The 18,419-nt window shown below is 30.4% G+C and overlaps 1 protein-coding gene across 1 annotated transcript in view; it reads left to right on the top strand.

The window, feature by feature from the left end:
* LOC106645443 (uncharacterized) overlaps positions 1 to 17,009 on the top strand; it is a 61,754-nt gene extending 44,745 nt beyond the window's left edge. The window contains exon 2 of the mRNA XM_014361308.2: positions 16,152 to 17,009. Within this exon, the coding sequence (XP_014216794.2) occupies positions 16,152 to 16,495 (344 nt within the window). The 3' untranslated portion in view covers positions 16,496 to 17,009. The remainder of the gene's footprint in view (positions 1 to 16,151) is intronic.
* The last annotated feature ends 1,410 nt before the right edge of the window (positions 17,010 to 18,419 follow it).

Genomic DNA, 18,419 nt, shown 5'->3' with positions numbered 1-18,419 from the left:
GTCCTCAGGTAATGAAGAATTTTGTACTTGGGTAAAGTAAACATGGACCAGAAAGAGAATTAAAATGTAAAAGTTCAGTCAAGTTAAACGAATAATGGTACTTCAGAGACATTTAGTAAGTAAGGGGGAGCGGATAGACAGAGGAAGACCTGTGATCAGTGATTTAAAAACCCTAAAAATGAGCTATGACTTGAGTACTAAATTATGTATATTTTTTAACAATTATGATGCCGAAACACTCTATAAATAAGTATTTTTTGGGAGGGGGGTGGTGGAGGGGGAGTTGGGGGTGCTGAGGAAGAGTTGAGAAGGGCGGGGGGAACTTACTCAAATATAATGTGATCAAAAATGATGTAAAAACAAGCAAATAACTAGGTAAATTGAGGGGAAGCTGAGGGGGAGCTGAGGGGGAGCGGGGGGGCTGAGACTCACTTTTGTCAATACAACTATATAATATAGGGAGATAAATTGTTACTGGGGGGGATGTGTGTGGGGACTCGGTGCCTTGCCGACCTTACTTCCAGGGTAAAGCCCTCTCATTGCACTACGGTTAGGTTGACCCCTGCGAATATCCCTAATGTGGATATTCTTCTTTGTTTGGCGTAAAACTAGCTCTCTCCTTCTTTTTTGTACAGCTGCCGATGAAGGCAGTCGCATAGTGTACGCTAAAATTAATAAAGGTCTCTTCTGTTGTAGTTACACCACCTGCGTAGTACTTATTCACCCATTCATCATTCCCTCCTTAGCAACCAGCATCATTATAATTTCCCATATGGTTACAGTGAAGCTGCCATCTGTAGGTAAATAAAACTACTACACTCTCAGACGGTAATGAATTTATCATAACTGCTACAATAAAGTTTCAGATTATTTCTTTATCTTTGATAGTTTAATATGGGTTTCAAATATCAGTCAAAAAAAAAAATTTTTCACTAATTCATACATCAATTATGTAAATTAAATAAAGTTTTTAATCATAAGCTTATACTTTAAATGATATTTTTTTTAGAACTTTTTGATTGAAATAAGAATAAAAAATAAATTTTATTTAACCACTGCTTAAGTTAAGTATTGTAAATGAAGTAGTATATGAAATTTATTTAACATTTTTATAAATGCGGTTGAAATTAAAATACCAAAACAAAAACTTGTTCATAAATAATCATGCAAAGTTTAGTTGGCCCTATAGTTTTGCTTTAATGCAAAACTTCAACTTTAAGAAATCATGATTTAACATCAATGCGTTTAACTAATGAGTGGTTAATAAAATCATCTATTTGCCTAAAGTTTGATTATTTCGACCGAAAAAGCTTGGTAACTGGCATAAAACAACTGAAAATATGTTGAAGTCAAAGCGTATGTAGAACATTCAAACCTTTACTAAAAATTTTAAAAATATTGAACGTTTTATTACATTGAAAATACTGTCAATACATAATGCTTTTTACTTGCTGTATTGTTTATAGAGAGTCTTCGCGGGTAAGTAAGAAAAATGCTACAATATAATGGTATTAAATTTTTTTTTGGATTTTACTATATGAAGTAAAGATAAATCTTCACGATTATTTAAAATTTTTATAAGTACTTTCTTGTTTTTAATACAAGAGTTGTAAATCATCTCCTTAACTACTTTTCATATATAAGCCCACATATATAGTCATAAAAACTGATTTAACAATGTAAATGGTTAATTTTCATAAGAAGCACTAATCATTAGGAAATGATCATACGTTATTAAAATAATACATAAAAAAAAATTATTATAAATTAAGGGATGTCACTGAACGGGCTTAAAAATTTGAAAGTGAAATTAAACACAAAAAACTCTTAAAACAAACAAATCAGGTTGCGCTTTCACGCAATCTTATTAACTTAAGATTGGAAGACACGGGAAAAATGTAAATTATGTTTGAACTATACTTTCTTTAAATAATTATTCAAACTATGAAAAAAATCATCTAATAATCAAAGAAAAAAAAGGTGAAATAATACTTTTTGTTGGCATTAAATGTTTTGTTACCCCTATAAGGTTAATGTGAGTGAACCAACTTACTTACCATCGAGGGCTGTATAAAAATTGTAAGTTGTAACTTTACAGAACACAATATATTGTGATTTTATTTTCTTACTAAAATGTCGGTAAATAGTCTTTTCTTCGAGTTTGTCGTATTATTTAGAAAATTTCTGAAACCAAGGAAATTTTAAGCCTTACCAGGGTATTCCGATCTCAATTTATTGAGATTGCATGTAAGTGCAGCCCACAAGGAAAACTTTTTAAGATAAAATATCAAAAGATTATAAGTAACCATGGGACGCGTTACCAAACGGCATAAAAATCTTAAATTAAAATTAAACGGAAAATACTGTTAGTTCAGTAGAACGTTCAAAAAATCATTAGGGTGGGCTTCTATGAAGTCTGGGAGTCTGCTTATAAGTCTGCCAATAACCCCTATAAAAGTGAGAGAGAGGTTTATCACGTTACCACATCTAACCTCTTTTTTACTCTTATAAGCTTTAAGCGAGTCTGGTAGTCTCCTAGACTTCATCTAAACTTACCCTGAGCCTGTCAAACAAAAGTTTAAGTATTTCAAATGAGATGGCAAAAATTTGCGCGATAGTTGTAGGAAGAAAGTATTGAAAAACGGTTCCAATAATTTTTTTTTTTTTTCCTATATTACGCAAAAGTTTGCACAATGATTGTTTTTAATATAAACGGAAAATGTTAAAAACAGGTTTAAATGAATGCCAAAGAACACGCAAAGGTACTTCTGATTAGTACCAACAACAGTGATATTGCATAGTGTAAAGCAAAGCCATGAACTTAAGATATTACTCGAGAATCATCTAAAATTTTTTGCAGCCTTTTACGCTTATAACTATTTTGACCAGGGCCACGCTGCAGCTTTCTTACTTTCATAAGCTAATTGACGATTCGCTTCTTCCATGAGTCCCACTACCCATAGTTTTTTTTCCTCCATAATAAAATGTATTCAATGTTTCAGTATAATCTGTGGAGTAGGAGTACTCAAAGAACTAATTGGTCCGAATACTATAACAATAAGTGTTAAACGTAAGTTGATACAATTTTTTTTAATTATTACCTACGAGTTATTAGAAACAAACATTTTTTGTTGGCAAGAGTAATTCCCTCGGAACTTTCACTAGCTCGTTTTTTAGAACTTGAATATTGTTTAGGTCTTACATTAACAATAAAACACCACTTGGTTTTTCTTAAGCAATCATTTTTTATTTATATACTTGTCAATATTTCGTCTCATCATGGAAATCTAAAATTTTTGCTCAAGAAAAACCAAGTGGTGTTTTATTGTTGATGTAAGCCCTAAAAAATATTTCATGTGTTTACATCTTTTTTTTTTTCTTCTCTTTTTTCTTAACCTTGCTGTGTATATTGGACCAACGATAATAATAAAAGTATTCATCAAACAGCTATATAGAAAATGTCAAATAGATTCGTTTGTGATTATCTGCGTCACCTCCGATGGATCGCTGATTTTAAATTTGTACACTATCAAAAATTTCTATCATAAGTATATTAACGGTAGTAACATTTATACATTTGTAAAATAAACATTTGTTTTAGACGTACCTGTTTCGAACGTGAGTTCTTCTCCAAGTTACACGAATCCTTTGTTGATCAGATTGAGCTCCCACTCCGTCTTTTTAGTGGAGTACTCACTACAATCTTTTAAATACTTTAATCCATTAATTTAATACATTGGAATTGTCTGCTTTCTATCTACACAAGAGTCCCTGAACCTTGTTCTGCAACATCATTCACCTTGATCTAATTGTTTTTGTCTTTTTATAAATTAAAGAAGTGTAAAACTTCAAATAACATTTATTCACAAATTCATTTCAAGTAATTAACACAGTCAATTATGACTTTTATTGCTCACCAAGACTCCTAAAGTAACGTGCAGGTTACTTAAATTTTTATTTAACATTTTATTGATTCCCCATCGATGAGATCATTGATAATGACTGTATAATTATTAAGAACCCAGGTTGTGTTGAATTAAATAAGCCTTAGGTCTAGAGTTTGTTAGCAAGGACCATATTTATATGATCGAAGTTACTTGCCTTGTCGATTATATTACGTACATGTTTGAAGTTTTTTTTTTATGTAAATAGGTATTTTATAAAAAATTGAATAAACCATCAAATTAAATGATTGCCACTCTTACTCATAGTACACAGTAAGAAAAATGGAAAATCAAATTATTTTCTGAGTGTTTGCCATCTCATTTTTTATTATATTTTTAAAGCTACAAACTATGACACTAAATGCAGACTTGCTGCATTGCATAATGGTAAAATAAAGTATGTACTTCTGTTTCCAATAAAATAGTTAGTTACTTAAGAATTAAGAATGAATAGCTAGAAAGTGTGAGTATGGTAGTGCATGTAGAAGAATTTCATTGTCTTTGGATTGCCCACTACATATTACTTACAATTAGTGTTCATCAAAAAATCGAAGATTTACCATAGTTTACTCAAGTTTATCACCTTCAAAGACAAAAAATGGTGCATGTAACTTCTACTGTTAAACAACAATTATTTAGTATGTTGCTAATAATAAATTTAGTTATTCATAACCTAAATTTTGACATTGGACCTAAAACCTTGACGCTTAAGACGCATGGAGTACAGGACTATAAGAGTGTACATCAAATGTATTTGGGATACTTTATTTTTTAAAATATGATATTTTCTGCCTAGTAGGCACATACTTGAGCAAGGCTGCTTGCTACCTACCATGAGTAATGTGACCTCAGAAAATTTCTGTAGTTGATGTCAGAATGTTTGCACCTATTCCAACTTTACAGAAATAATTTGGCTGGTAACTAACTTCACAATAAGACTACACTATAAACACTAAGCTTAACAAAATCTATTTTTGAGTACTTGAAGATCCACATATCTCATTTTGGTCATGTCTCATTTCGTTGTAACTACTTTGTGGACCATATGTGTCGGTAAAGCTGTATAATAGGGTTAAACAGGCTAAACTGAGCCAGAATACTTTGTATACTAACAAGTAAAATTTTTTGTTATTTGAAAATTTCAGCATGCTTAATTTATGTAAATAGTAGTGCTGTTCCCGAGGCTTTATCTACTCCCTCAATATAGTAATTCTGTAAATAACATACAAACGTGTTCTGCCATGTTAATCTTAAAAATAAAATGTACTATAGATGTATACATATTTCGAGTCCCTTTTACCATGTGTAGCACCATCGATGTGTGTGTCGAGTTATAGACACTATTTTCTTTCAGAATTGCCTAATTCCTACGATTTGTCCTGTTCTTTTCATAAGAACATCGTGGTAGCCAATAAAAAAGTGTACTTTTATTCAGATCCCATTTAGAATATCACTTATAAAACTTACTAGCAGTGCTCTCAGGCTACTGAGTAATATATAATGTACATATGTGCTAATACACTCAGACAATACTACATACATTTTTAAGTTTCCTAATCTTGACAACAATGTTTTGATCCCCATACTGAAAAAAAATTCCACGAAAAAGTTAAATTTAGTCATGGAAGCCTTCGATGTTACTGGTCACACATACGTGAGCAAAGACTTTTGATGGACAATTCTATTTTAATTCTTATCAATATGACAACATAGATACAATTTCTTTTATCAGAAATAATAAATATTTTTTAAGAATATTAAAATGCGAAGATATACTAAATTTTATCATATTTTTCGTTACGTATGCATCTTCCTATATTAAATAAAGAATATCAAAAGTAGTTCCACACATTTACCTCCACCCTTCCACAGTCTGCTCTAAAAAAGATAAAATTCTATTCGTTTCTACTTTATTTATGTTGGGTAAAATTTTTATTTGGCCCCACTCATAATTTTACAACTCAATAAGTCTCTTTCGCAATTTTGAAGATCTCCCTTTTGCCACTTTTCAGCCGTACCTCTGAATAAGGTAAAATTATATAGGTCATCATGAAACTTTCAATTTAATTACGTTGTACATTCTTCCTCTTAGTTCTCCTTATACTTTTTGAGTCATCCCCCTCACCCACTAATAATTTCTAAATATATTGTCGTACCAACGCTCCAATATTGTTCTAACCATCTTCAGCCACTCAGTAATACTAGCCTTACTAATACTTTATATAATTTTTTAGCACATTGCCACACCACCCTGGAGATAGTGCTACGGGACGCGGGTTTTTTTTTTTTTTTTTGTTTGTTTAACTGCCAATAAGTTTATGATTGATTGCATTATCTAATATTCAGAAGAACATGACATGATAGTTTCATACTTTATCGAAAACAATGGAAAATTTTATGTACTGTTCGAACCTTGGACCTCTCTCGTAGCCCTATTTACCACAAAAAGATAGAAACCATCTTTTCCTTTCTATTAAAATATGTCAAGTATTTCAATGAATTTCTCCCTATGGTCTTCAACCTACAAAATGCTAAACGTACAATAGAAAAAACTTATATGCAATAAGAACCCTACTTCATTTAAAAACTTGGTGTACATTATATTTTAATACATTTGTATGTACGCTCTGATTAAATGTTTTAAAATGACACATGATTTCAAAATAAATCTGTGATTCAGGAATATTCTTTTTTTAATTGAAAATATTTAATAAAACTAAACAGTATACGTTAGAATGACATATACGTATAGTAATACAGTATAATTTCGTTTTTTAATATAAATGAACAGTATAAAATAATTTTAAAATTTACCTTGTGTCATGACACAACATTTTATTTAATCTTTAATATTTTCCGGGAATGAAGACCACGCAACAAACTGTCTTATGAATTTATAAAGAGGTATTTAATAAATAAACACTTTTTGGGTAGTGTGCTCTTACACTACTTTACAAGAATTTTTGTATTTTTTTAACTTTAAAAGGCAAACTAAAAAAGTAAAGTATTCAACTCATACGCGAGAACTGGGGTTATTATGAGGCAGAGACTTTTGACTGTTTACGCTACTTCGATTCTCAACACTATAAAAATACAAATGCAATTAGATAAGTATAACAAAAAAAGAAAACAATTATGAATGTTATGTTTTTTTATCACAAATAAAAATACACTGATACATTTGTAAAATGGAAAGATATATTAGAATCAGTCACATTTATTAATTTAGATATATATATATCCCTATATTATATAGTTGTATTAACAAAAGTGAGTCTCAGCTCCCCTTTTCTCCCCCTCCCCTCAGCTCTCCATAAATTTACTTAGTTACTTGTTTGTTTTTACGCGTTTTTTGATCCAATTATTTCCAAGTAAACTCCCCTCCACTCCTTCCCTCTCCCCCTCAGCTCCCTCTCGCTCCCCCACCCCTCTGAAAATACATATATTTATAGAGTACTTAACCCTCTGAAATATTAAAAAATATATGTAATTTAGTACCCAAGTCGCACCTCGTATTGAAAAATATATGTAATTTAGTACCCAAGTTGCACTTCGCTTTTATGGTTTTTCAAGTTTCTGTTCATAGGTTCCCCTCTGTTTATTCTCTCCCACATGCTCACTACATGTCTCTCAAATTGCGTGATTTATTTAATATGATTTAACTATTACGTTTGGATAATCTCTTTCTGATCCTTGTTTACTTTTTCCAAAGATAAGATTCTTGATTTACTGAGGACTTTATTTACAAAATGATAGAAAATATACATGAATATTAGTATAGTACGTCACGAGGCAGTAAAATGGCTGAATTACGGCAACGTGGACTCCGTCATCTGAGGTGAAGCCGAGGGGGACATCATACGGTCGTCCATCAGCCACCTTACTGCCGAGTAACATATACGATTTTTCATCATCCCGTTTAGAAAAATTTGTTCAACAGGTTAATATTAGATGACGTAAGAAAAAAGAAATAACTCGGTGATTTGTACGTTTCTTATAAGTATTGGTCCTATGCACTGAGGTCCTAATGGAGTGCGAATAAATGGTTGATGAATAATCAAACGTGCCCAATAGTGGGTACGTTTTTTTGTAATCGGTCTTCCAGTCATACCGATTGTTTTAGCATGTATATATCTATGTGCATAGTAAACATAGATATACTTTCGTGAGGAATTGAACTGACCGATTGACAGCAAAAAAATGAAAGCATAATTCAGTAGTTTTTACTAAAATAATACATTTTTTTTTGAAAGTTCTTTAAAGTACACTAAAAAAAGAACCTTCATCAAACAATACTTTATTTTAGGTTTTTCAGTCCATGTATTTTTATATAAAGTGCAAGATTTTTGATGTAACAGTCCAATAGCCAAGAAATTTACTCATCATTACCTACAAGTAACCCTGAACTTGAAATTAAGTTTGTAAAAAAAAGCACGTAGTAGTAATTCTAAGGACACATACACAAGAGACGAAAAAAAGATCATACGATCAACGATTAAGTAAATAAAGGTGAAAAATCGGGCAACACTATGAATAATATAGAAGTTAACTATCTTTACGCAACGACAAAGGCGGATAGTAGAAGGCACTTAAAAGACGATGCGTACATATGTCTGGCCGTCAAAAGAAAATAACACATGGCCACCATATATATGTAGATGCAAATATTCTTTATAGATCTCATATATAAAGATACCTATACAGTGTACTTTTAAAAAAATAAACCTCCTATAAATGCCTCACTCAGTAGACATAAGGAAATCCCGTGGCCCTACATTTGTCATTTTACATCTTACCAAGTGGACGTAAGCAATAAACTTTACATAAAAAGTATCTTCCAATATTATATTGAGATTTTAAAGGGTCATTTCACACAACTATCCTCCACACCCCTTTAACCCTTATTGGTTTCCATAAGTCCCCCTTCAGCCCCCCTCTAAATAAGGTGAAATTCAAATAGTTTTAACGTAATTTTTATCAAGTTAAATTATTAGTGAGCCTTCCCTCCAAATCTCATCGGCCCCTCTTTAGCTCCTTGCTTAAGTTTGATGAGCCCTTCATAGCCTCTCCACCACTCTCTTCAGCTACCCTCTAAATAAGGTAAAATGAGAAACCGAATAACACAATGAGCCTCCCTTACAATTCAAGAGAACTTCCTTCAGCCTTCCCTCAGCAGCATCTTTAAATGAAGTAAGATAACATCAGTTATCATCGTATTTTTAGTTTAATTACTTTTAGTATTTCCACTCTTAGCTCTCCTTATACTTTTTAAGAAAACGTCTTAGAATTCTCACAATTTTTAAACAGCTACTTTTCACCAATCCTTAGCTCCACGTTATGATTTCGTATAAGAATGCAATAACTATTTAAGCTGTATGACTTGATAGCACATTTTTATAATGTTAGTTTTTACCTAATTTTTATTGGGTTGAGTTTTTGTTTAGTCTCTTTCCACCCCTACCCCCTTGTTACTCAATAATCTAATAACCGGATAATCCAATACAGGCTGAAATTGATTCAACTTAGAAGTATGGTAGATTTAAGAAACCTGAACTTACACGCGTTTTTTGAGCATGTGTTATAACACTTGAAAGAGAAAAATATGAGACTAAAAAAAGCTATTCAACACTTGTTATATGGGACAGTGGTAAAAAGATTCAATGAAAAATATTAGAAACTACACATATGGATAATTTTTCGATGGTGAGCAAAAAAACTTTAGTTCAGTAAACCCGTTAAGTTTTGAACCCATGTTACAATACTTTTTAGCAAGATATATTAAAAACAATAATCAAGTAATGTGTTTGAGGTTAGCTTAGCAATTTTTAATTTAAGACAAAACAAATGAAATAGAGCAAAAAAGATGGTGGCACTCATGAATTAATTTAAATGCAATGGCACTGTACGCATAAAATTTTTAAAATGCATTTAAAGATAAAAATAAACTTTAGACGAACGTTGATTATGAAGGTAACTGACTCAGAGATAAAAGTCCAGGGCCACGTTTTTAATGAATAAAAACACTCTAATACTATTTAACCAAAAAAGACAAAGAAGGACACATTATTTAATTTCTCAATTTTGATTCTTAAAATCACTTTGATTATTCATAGTTTTAATATGACCAAACTTCAATTCGATTATAGATAATGCTCTCAGAACAAATTTTTGTGTATGTGTGTGCAACTATATTGCACTAACTTATGCATACAAAGTATTATCCATACCCGTATTGACATTTGTATTTGACGTCTAAAAATTAGGAGAGTAAAGTACGTAGGATGAAAACTTAGGAAAAAAATAATTTTAGCTTCAATCGCTAGCTAGAACTCATTACTACTTTGGCACACTTATGAGTTTCAGTGAGTAATCAAGATCAATACTACTCCATGTTTTTTTCTTATTTTCTTGTATCACATTTTTCATAATTAATCTATCTATGGCGGTACGACTTTATCAAGCTCAGCTGAAATTGTACCAAAGAGATGAAACTACCTTTACATTCTCATGTACATAAGATTTTTAAGAGCTCCCATTGGCTAAAGTCTTAGCTTCCTAGCATCCAGTACAAAGTCGTCAGTTGTCTTTCTTATATACTCTGCACTCCTTTATTGAGGTGCAAAGTATAAAATTAAATAGGAATGTAACTTGCTTAATAGTAATGATACGGTGTAAACATGAGGGCGTACTATATAATTTCCTGCACATATGCAAATAGATAGATCTGCTTCGATTTTCCATTGGAGATTCATAGATAATTAATTGAAATAAATTATATATTGGTACAAAATCTTAGAATCCCTAATTTTGAAGTAAAAATTTACACCCATGTTTGTAAAAAAGGTAGCATGAAGCAGGTAGGTGGCGTTAAGCCGGCTGACGCTTGTGATCCAACACATTAAATGCCAGGGGCTAGGTATATATATATATATATATACGTTTACAAGTAGTGACTTATGCGGACTTTACGTGATTCTAATATATATATATATATATATATATATATATATATATATATATATATATATTACATGGTAGGATTATGCGGACGTCCACATAATTCCCTTTTGTCCTCATAATAACCCTTACATATACGTGATTGTCACTTCACCCACCTGTGCGCTCCGCGCGCCATCCCTCACTAACAAATTGAGTAGACAAAATAACAACATTACTCGTGTATTTATCAATGCAGGCTGATAATAAGTTTACAACAGCAGAATACGTGACTCACAAAGGAGTTGATAAAACATAGGATAACATAAATAATAATTTTCCAATAGAATTTTTTAATAATATCAGAGAAGCTCTTCCACCCCATGAATAAAAATTAAAAATAAATGCTATAGTAATGTTGATAAGAACTTTGAGTATATCAGACGGTCTCTGTAAAGGCACAAGATTAAAAATAACAAAATTATTTAAGTATAATATAGAAACAGAAATAATAACGGGAGAAAAAAAAGAGAGCAAAGTTTATATTCCAAGAATAACATTGAATACTGGCACCTCACCATCATTACCTTTTGTCTTCTATAGATAACAGTTTCCCTTTGTATTAGCATATTCTACGTTTATCAACAAATCACAAGGATAGAGTTTTGATTCCTTAGGATTATACATTAAAAAACCTCTATTCTCTTATGGACAATTATACGTTGCTTTATTAGGACGTAAGAATTCAAAAAAATGTTTATTTAAATTGAATCCGAGAATAAGTCAGAAATTAAAAGAATTTTTAGCAGAAATTTTTCAGTAATTCAAAAATATGTAACTTTGAAGATCGTCACATTTAAACAGACGTATGTTAATTTATAAAAACCATGAAAAAGAAATATGTGACACATGTGGAAAGGGTTTTAAAAGAACAGATGGGTTAAAACGAGACATGAAATGTCACAACATTAAGCTAACAGAATGAATTATTGTTTTAAAAGCTTAATTGTGTTCGTCTATTTAATTATACCTTCTCCTGAATTCTGTCTTTTTGTAAATAAAGTCCTCAGGTAATCAAGAATTTTATATGTGGGTAAAGTTCACATGGACCAGAAAGAGATTTGAAATGTAAAAGTTCAATGAAATTAAACAAATAATGGTACTTCAGAGACATATAATAAGTAAGGGGGAGCGAATAGACAAAGGGAGACCTATCATCAGTGACTTGGAAAACTCTAAGAACGAGGTATGACTTGGGTACTGAAATACATATATTTTTTAACATTTATGATTGTAAAACATTCAATAAGTAAGTATTTTTTGGGTGAAGTAGAGAAGGTGGTTGAGGGGGAGCGGAGGGGAGGTAACTCAAATATAATTTGATCAAAAATAACTTTAAAATAAGCAAATGACTATGTAAATCGAGGGGGAGCTGAGTTAGAGCGAGGGTGAGTGGGGGAGCTGAGACTCACTTCCGTCAATACAACTAAATAATATAGGGATAAGTATATATATATATATATATATATATATATATATATATATATATGTCAAAATTACCCATCACTTCCAAGTTTCGCTCAATTCCGAATGATCTTTAATCCACGTAATTTAAAAAAATTAATAATGTATTTAAAAATTTGAGGCTGTGTAAATTATGATTAGTTTAAAACCATAACAGTTATTATTTTAGCGAGATATATTGCAATATTAAGAAGAAAAGTGAAAAATCAGATCACATCTTGGCAGTCCAACATCTAATTTTTCCTTTTCATCTTGAATTCTTAATTGATCTTGAAAAGAGTGAGAAATATACGTTTACTTTTTTTTCGATAAAATAGCTAGTTGTTAAATAAATAATGTCATAAGGTTGTAAAATTATAGTAACCTTATCTGTAAAGTAGGAAACTTTGACTGTCTCTGGACTGCCCTTCATGTTTGGGAAATTAAAAATGTTCTGTTGAAAAATAGAAATTTTTAAACAGTGTAAACGAATTTCTTTTACATTCATCTTTTGAAGTATCTGGACATCTCAGGTGTCAATCAATTGTTTTATTAGCTGAACAAAGAAAAAAATTTTAGGTTAAGTATTGGGTATTTTATTTGTGAATCTAACTTTTTTCGTAATCCATTTTAAGTAATTGAATCTCGTTTTATTTTTGAGTCAAGAACATCTTGTACTTTTTCGTACTTTCTAGGATTAGTTTCATAAATTCTACAATATTTTCATTAAAGCAATCACCTTTGATTTAAAACTTTCTAAATTTTGTGGAGTTATTTAAGATGGCTTGGGCGGTTGATACCATACCTTGGGTAGGGTGCTATAAGGGCCCCTAAAAAATCAACGCGGTTCGACAGTATATTTTTCAATAAATATGGTTATTTTGATAAAACCAAAGCACAAGATCAAGAAATTTCCAGAAAAGTACCGTGAAATTATAATTGTAAAAATTGGGAGATGTTGCGATGCAAGCCAGATTAATATTTCATACTTCTCTTTAGATTTTCTCTCAAGTTAAGTCATTGACTCTAAATTTTTAAGAATTTAATAGATAGTTTGTAATAAAAATATGACAGAACTATTTTTAATTTTTTAGGTTACCCAAAGATATCTGAAGATATAGTCGATTTTGTGACTACTGTCCATAAGAATAAGTGATAAATTGGTGAACTTTGAGTAATTTTCAGTAGCAATTTGCGGAAAAATTAAGTCGTTGACCAAAGTATTTTCTTAGCGTGAATGAATTTGACATATTTTATTCATTTAATTCTGGAGGTTTTGATCAAGCCGATAAAAGTCGCCCAAGCCTTTTTAATTAATGTTACGAAATAAATCGTTGCATCACATAATTATAATAATAAAAAATGCTATCAATAAGTATTAATAGATTTCAAGCAGAAAAATAATAGTGACTAAAATAAAACTTGTTTAAGATATAAAAAAAATACATGTGATTAGGTTCACAAGAAACCAATTTACTTATGGTACAGTTAATTTAAAAGTATTGTAATGTCATTTTACACTATAGTTACGATGGAAATTTAATCATAAAACCTTTGATCTTATTTTAGATAAAAAACAGAGTTGTATAATCGTTATGGGTAGGTGCTATGTTCCTAAATTATTAGTTGGAAGCAACGTCTAATGATAGTACTGTCATACTTTTGTATTTATTTAAAAACAAAAAGAACGTTTCAACCGTTTGGACAATGTCACAGCCCTCATTAAGTACAAAAAGCTATGAGCAATAAAAATAGCCCTTACACTCCAAATTTTAATGATACACAACAAACGAAAGTTAAAATGAGTGTATAAGATACCTCTGGCTCTTACAAAAAGAATGTTAAATCGTAATGTTGTCAGAGTTACAAGTTTAGCTGCTTTTATACTCCATGTATACACAATTGACGTAGTACAAGCATGCAATACAATTATATAAGAATCGCAAGCAGTTCCTTGTAATAAGTATATAAACAGTATATATGTTTTTAACACTATAAATAAAAGAGGCCCGCCAAATTATCTACATCAAGTGAATCCTTTTTCCTAATTGCCTTAACAAGAAACTTACACCAATTTTTCAGTTTCTCTCTATCTTGTTGTCTGTTAATATTATTATTACAGTAATGTATATTTAACATTTCCGAACAAAGACATTTTATGTAGTATAAAAGCAGCCAAACTTGAAACTCTGACTGCATAACGATTTTACATCCCTTTTGTAAGGGTTAGAGGTACGTTACACACTCAACTTAATTTGCGTTTATTGTATTTTATTCAAATTCTTATAGTAAAAAATTTTTTATTACTCATGATTTTTGTACCTGATGAGGGCTTGGGCGTCACGTCGTCCAAACGGCTAAAACGTAACTTTTTTTTTTTTTTTGAATAAATGCAAAAATATGACAGTACCAGCATTGGACGCTGTTTTCTATTATCAACCAACTGTTATTGGACGTCTTTTTTAATAAAAATATTAATGTTGACGATGTCCTAAGACTTAATTCTTACTATATTATAGTCTTAATGTCATAGATTTAAGCACTGTTAGAAAACTAAAAAACTTTTATAAAAGTTGAGTGCTGTAAAAATGACTGTCCTCAAATCTGATACATCCGTGGAAAATGCTTTCTTGCAACTGAACAAATGAATGTATGTTCACGAGGTGTAAGTTATCAACTCAGAAGTTGGAAAATTGGAAAAAACATGTTAAATTCATATTACGATGATGGCTACGTTTAAATTTCCTTGGGTAAGAGGGTTTTCTTATTTTATGATAATTTTCTAAGATCATAGAACGCTTCTATTTTTCTATGAAGCTGTAATGCATTACTATGTTCTTAGATAACAAACAATTAAGAAAAAATTATGGGTTCTTAGTAAAAAAAAAGACCAGGATTGTAAAAGATTCTAATACTTAATTCAATACATTCAAGACACACTATCTGAAAACTGATAAGTGTTTTAATAATAATAATAATAATAATAATAATAAAAAAACAAATAAAAAAAAAAAAAAACAACGACCATGACTAAAATGCCTTGTATTTATATTGAATTTGTGTAAGAGATATTACATTAAATAATTTTAGAAGAAAGAATTTAACATTTTTCAATAATCTCTTAGAGAAAAATAAGATGTTGACATTTTTAAATGTTGTAAAGAATCAATAAGGAATATAACATGTGTTGGATTTAATAAAAAATGGTTCTTGATACACTAATCTTAGCCAGTCCCAAAGAAACAAATATTTTCTCTAACGTCACCAAACGTTACAAGCACAGGAATAGCAATTAATAGCAAAAGTTGTAGCTAGTATAAGTTTGTAATCATAGAGTAAATTTGGGGACTTAAATTCAAAATCATGTCAAAGATCGTGTTATTTTCTGAAGCAAAATCCGTAAAAAAATCATCTATTTATTGTCAAGACACTCTTGTCAAACGCATTTTATTGGTATTGTCTTCATAATAAGACCTACTTATTGTGTTGCATATTGTCTTGAAATTCAAGACAATTCATAACTCTCGTAAAATCCTAGTAATTTAGAGAAGCAAATAAGATTTGTTTCACGTTATCTCTTTTGAACTCACCACCTGATAACAAATAAAAATATTTAAAGGATATGTTTGTCTGTACTTAGATACTGTACCTACAGAATACTCATTACCAATTTTCTAATAAGCTACTACAGGTGTTCTTCATTTGCTATTTATTTCTGTAAAAATATAAAAATGATTTAATTCATTTAAATAATTATATTTTTTACAGGACCACGAACAAGACGAATTAAACGCATGAATAACGATAAAAATTTGAGTGTAGCAGAGGAAAAACGACCACGAACTGCGTTTAGTGCTGAACAACTAACGAGGTTACGGCATGAATTTACAGAAAATCGATATCTGACTGAGCCTCGTCGTCAAAAGCTATCCAAAGAGCTGGGACTTCATGAGCAGCAAATTAAAATCTGGTTTCAAAATAAAAGAGCTAAAATAAAAAAAGCTACTGGTCAAAAAAATCCACTAGCACTTCAGCTGATGGCTCAAGGCCTCTACAATCACTCAACAGTTCCAGTGGACGAAGATGGTGATGAAATGTCTACAAGTCTTTAATAGATAAAAATAGTACTCCAGTGTGGTAAATAAAGTTCAAATATAAAAAAATGGTTTAAAAGATTTATTACAATGATTAAAATTGCAATGAATGGACGTGCTAAGATTTTTTAAACGAATCTAATAAAAAAGGGATAGTACTTGCAACCGATAACTTGTTAAAAGACGAACCTTTAAAATATAATGCTGAAAATTGCATATTCAATTAATTATCTATTATAATTGTGCTTGGAGTTAACACTAGTATAAAATACATTCATATAAAAATCTTACAAACTTGTCAGGGGTACTTTTTACAGAACTGCGGAAGCAACAGTTTGTCGCTAATTCTATTTTCAAACCTTTTGTTAATTCTAAAATTGATTGCGGAAAAATCTGTAATTATAAGTACTCATAGATAATGGATTATACGAGCATATTACATGAAAGCCAATTTAAAAATTTTATAATATTTATTTTTTAATAAACCTAAAATTGTATACCTCATTGATTGTTACAGTCAAGAAATTTTCAATGCAATAATTTTTAAAATACTCTTGATGAAGCAGTCGTATTCAAGAACTGCTTATTTGTTTTTTTCGATGTAAATATCTGTATATAAAGAATAAATTAGTGCATATGTAAGATAATGCTATTTGTGGCATTTTACGTACAAACATGTAAGAATGAAAGTTATTATGCGTACCATTATAAGTATTCAATAATAATTTACCTAAAGATGATTTTTAATACTTTATACATTATTATAATTTTAAAGAAAAGAAGCAGCGTAATACTTTGTGTTTACACTATAAAAGATACAGCAAATGACAAAAGTGACGATTTGGTATTTTTTAAAAGTAACGATCCATAAAAATTTTAAGCACTCACAAATCTATGGAAAAAGTAAATATTCAGCTTCTTGGAGATTAGATATTCCATGTCACTATGCAAATAAGTCATCTGTTTTTATCCTTAGTAGTAGTAAGCGCTGACTGTACAGTAATTATAATAGCAAAGGCTGTTAACAAATCGTTATTTGGAAATGCCATTCCACATTCTCTTTTATCGAATAATTTTTAAAAGTAAGAAGTAAGTGAGTAATTCTTATACTGTATAGAATACTTTTTAATTGATCTCGTCATATTGTAACTGTGTGAGTAGGTGTACTTAAAAAAATAAAAAAATTTTAAATAATTTTTGTTTTGTTTTTTTTTTACTATGTGCAGATTTTTTAACGAAGAATTATTGTTTCAATACTATTATGTACTATCCTATGTTTAAAAAAATCAGTGATTCAAAATTAAACAGGAAATTATGGTCGAGCTTACTTATTTTTTTTTTGTATCTTGAAATTAAAAAACAAATTATTCGAAAATGTAAATAATCTACAAACTTGTACTTGCTGTTTTTGGTATTCGCTCGAAGCCGATACAAAGGCCCTACTCTCTAAAGCAACAAATTGACAAAAGTTAGTAAAAAATAAGTGATACCGAGAGAGGAGATAGTTATTCTTTATCTAGCCTGCCAATCACAAGTAGCAATATACATGCATATGATATACACCAAGCACTTTTTCGCAAGCATGAACTTTTGTCAAATATCTGCTTCAGAGTGCGCAGTTTCTACATCCATTTGGAGCAAATTAACTAACTCTGCAGTTCAGAAAAATTAAGTACAAAAGTTTCGTATAGACATTTCTACGTCATAAAATTATTTATAGTCTAGCACATCACCACTGCCGTACCTTTTCAGATACAAAAATTAAAAAAAAAAAATTTAACATCAGTGACAATAGGGTCAAAGCAAAGCATAATATTAATTATAAAATATCATAATTGAAATAATATATATCCGTTAGAAGAATTCATTCATAGTGTCACGGACGTGACTTGGTTCAGTCAAGCCAGCGCCCGTATGTTGGCAAACCAGCGTACAACTAACG

The sequence above is a fragment of the Copidosoma floridanum genome, unplaced genomic scaffold (genome assembly GCF_036245765.1).
Source record: "Copidosoma floridanum isolate Cflo_tuat_1 unplaced genomic scaffold, Cflo_Japanese_pri ptg000016l, whole genome shotgun sequence".
NCBI lineage: Eukaryota > Metazoa > Arthropoda > Insecta > Hymenoptera > Encyrtidae > Copidosoma > Copidosoma floridanum.
The sequence above is the reverse complement of the archived record's forward strand: the minus strand, read 5'-3'. Positions and strand labels throughout refer to the sequence as shown.